Below are 1,932 nucleotides of genomic sequence, written 5' to 3'. Positions count from 1 at the left end.
TGGCTCACCATTGTATAATGCACAGGTTGACCCCCATAGCAAGGAATAACTGAGGACACCATGGCTCAGTGGAGGGTGATTCTAGGCCTTGGCACTGTGGGTACCCATATCTGGTGGGCAGGAAGCGAGGATAAAGTACCCAGTGGTTTTTGGCACTTGCTCAGGCCTTCTTTCCCTGCTTTCCCTGTTACTCCTTGGCCCACTTCTCCAACTTATAATGTTGAATTATCTCTTTCTCCCCGAACTTCTGTCCATTTTTGCTTTATGCATTTTGGTGCTCTGTTTCTAGGTGCATATATGTTTATAGTTGTTACACCTTCCTGGTGGATTGACCCTTTTATCATTGTAAAACGTTCTTTATTTCTAATAACATTTTCATTATTACTTTATTTTTTAATTTTAATTTTTTAGAGACAGACTCTTGCTCTGTTGCCCAGTTGGAGTGCAGTGGCAAAATCATAGCTCATTGTAACCTTGAACTCCTAGGCTCAAGTGATCCTTCCACCTCAGCCTCCTGAATAGCTAGAATTACAGGCATGAGCCACCATGTCTAGCTCTATTTTCTTCATACGAAATGGTCTGTAGGTTTCACTGGCAAAAGGGCCATGGTACCCAAAAGTTAAGAGCTCCTATAGCTAGAGCTCTGGAGAAGAAGGGGTTCTCACCTGCAGCAATTTTTGCTCTGTAGGAGGTGTTTAGCAATGTCTGGAAACAATTTCTTTTGTCACAGCTGGGGACAAGTGTGCTACTGGCATCTCGTGGGTAGAAGCCAGGGGTGCTGTTCAACATCCTACAATGCACAGGGCAGCCCCCACCACAAAGAATGATCCAGCCCCACATGTCAGTAGGGCTGCAAGTGAGAAACCCTGCTCTGGCGACGCTAGCTTTCATCGTCATCATCACTGTCTTAGGTACCCCTGACAATAACATCTCTGGAAGAATCTTCCCACTTACCCTAAAGGTATCGGCTGATACCTTTAGGGAGGTTTGAACACCTACTCCAGTCTTTACACCCCTTTGCCTGGAGCAATGGTTTTCCCAACTGGGGTGCCTCGTAGTACCGCTGGACCAAAAGTTCTCCACTGGGATGATTTTTCATTGTCATCATCCTATTTACCTTTGACCCACCCAGTTGCAATCATGACGAACCACCCGTGGTGGTAGTGGTGATGGGCATGATGGATGCCCACCGCGATCTTGCGGACTCGCACCACCTCCTTCATGGCCACGAAGATGAGTTTCACAGGCAGGAAGCAGACACACTTGTAGAAGAGGTCCAGGGGGCAGAAGAAAATCAAGTACCTTTTGAGGAGAGAACGCTGAGTGCCAGGGGATGGGCAGACTGTGAAGGATTGGGGTAGGGAGCTGTGGTTGTGTCAGACCCCCCTCCCCAGCGTGCTGAGCCTAGACCAGAGCTGAGCATGGAGGGCAGCATGTTCAGGGCCATCATGAGGGCTGTTGCTGGTGCGTTCTAATTCCTCCAACCTCTCTCCTCCCTGGTGCCCAGGTTGTTCCTTCCCCCACCTGGCTCTGCTCTTCCATGCCCAGCATGGCTTACCAGACAGCTGAGGCCAGCAGGATGCTGGAGTTGTTGCTGAAGTAATCGATCAGTGGCTCCCCAAGGAGCAGGTCAGCCAGGATGTAGCTTCCGAAGCAATGCAGCATGGCACACAGCCAGGATGCGACGGGGTGGCGCCGCGACAGCTCGACCGCTCCTGGGAGGCACAGGAGTGTCCCCCATCATCACCAGCATGCCAAGGACAGGCTTCACTCCCATATGCTCCAGTCAGCCTATCCTAATCCAGACCGCCCACCCAACCCTGAGCAGTTCGTAAGTTTCAGAGGAGGAACCAAGGTTCAGAGAGGCTGCACGCATGCCTGAGGTTGCACAGAGAAAATAGAGAGCCGAGTGGGAGTCCTTTCCTCCACGCC

The 1,932-nt window shown here is 50.7% G+C and overlaps 1 protein-coding gene across 1 annotated transcript in view; it reads right to left on the bottom strand.

Annotated features, from left to right (window-relative positions):
* TMEM38A (transmembrane protein 38A) overlaps nt 1-1,719 on the bottom strand; it is a 21,867-nt gene extending 20,148 nt beyond the window's left edge. The window contains exons 1-2 of the mRNA XM_011989932.1: nt 1,559-1,719; nt 1,118-1,302 (exon numbers count right to left, since the gene is read on the bottom strand). Coding sequence (XP_011845322.1) covers nt 1,118-1,302; nt 1,559-1,665 — 292 coding nt within the window. The 5' untranslated portion in view covers nt 1,666-1,719. The remainder of the gene's footprint in view (nt 1-1,117; nt 1,303-1,558) is intronic.
* Between the last annotated feature and the right edge of the window lie 213 nt (nt 1,720-1,932).

The sequence above is a fragment of the Mandrillus leucophaeus genome, unplaced genomic scaffold, assembly GCF_000951045.1.
Source record: "Mandrillus leucophaeus isolate KB7577 unplaced genomic scaffold, Mleu.le_1.0 Scaffold11, whole genome shotgun sequence".
Taxonomy (NCBI): domain Eukaryota; kingdom Metazoa; phylum Chordata; class Mammalia; order Primates; family Cercopithecidae; genus Mandrillus; species Mandrillus leucophaeus.
The sequence above is the reverse complement of the archived record's forward strand: the minus strand, read 5'-3'. Positions and strand labels throughout refer to the sequence as shown.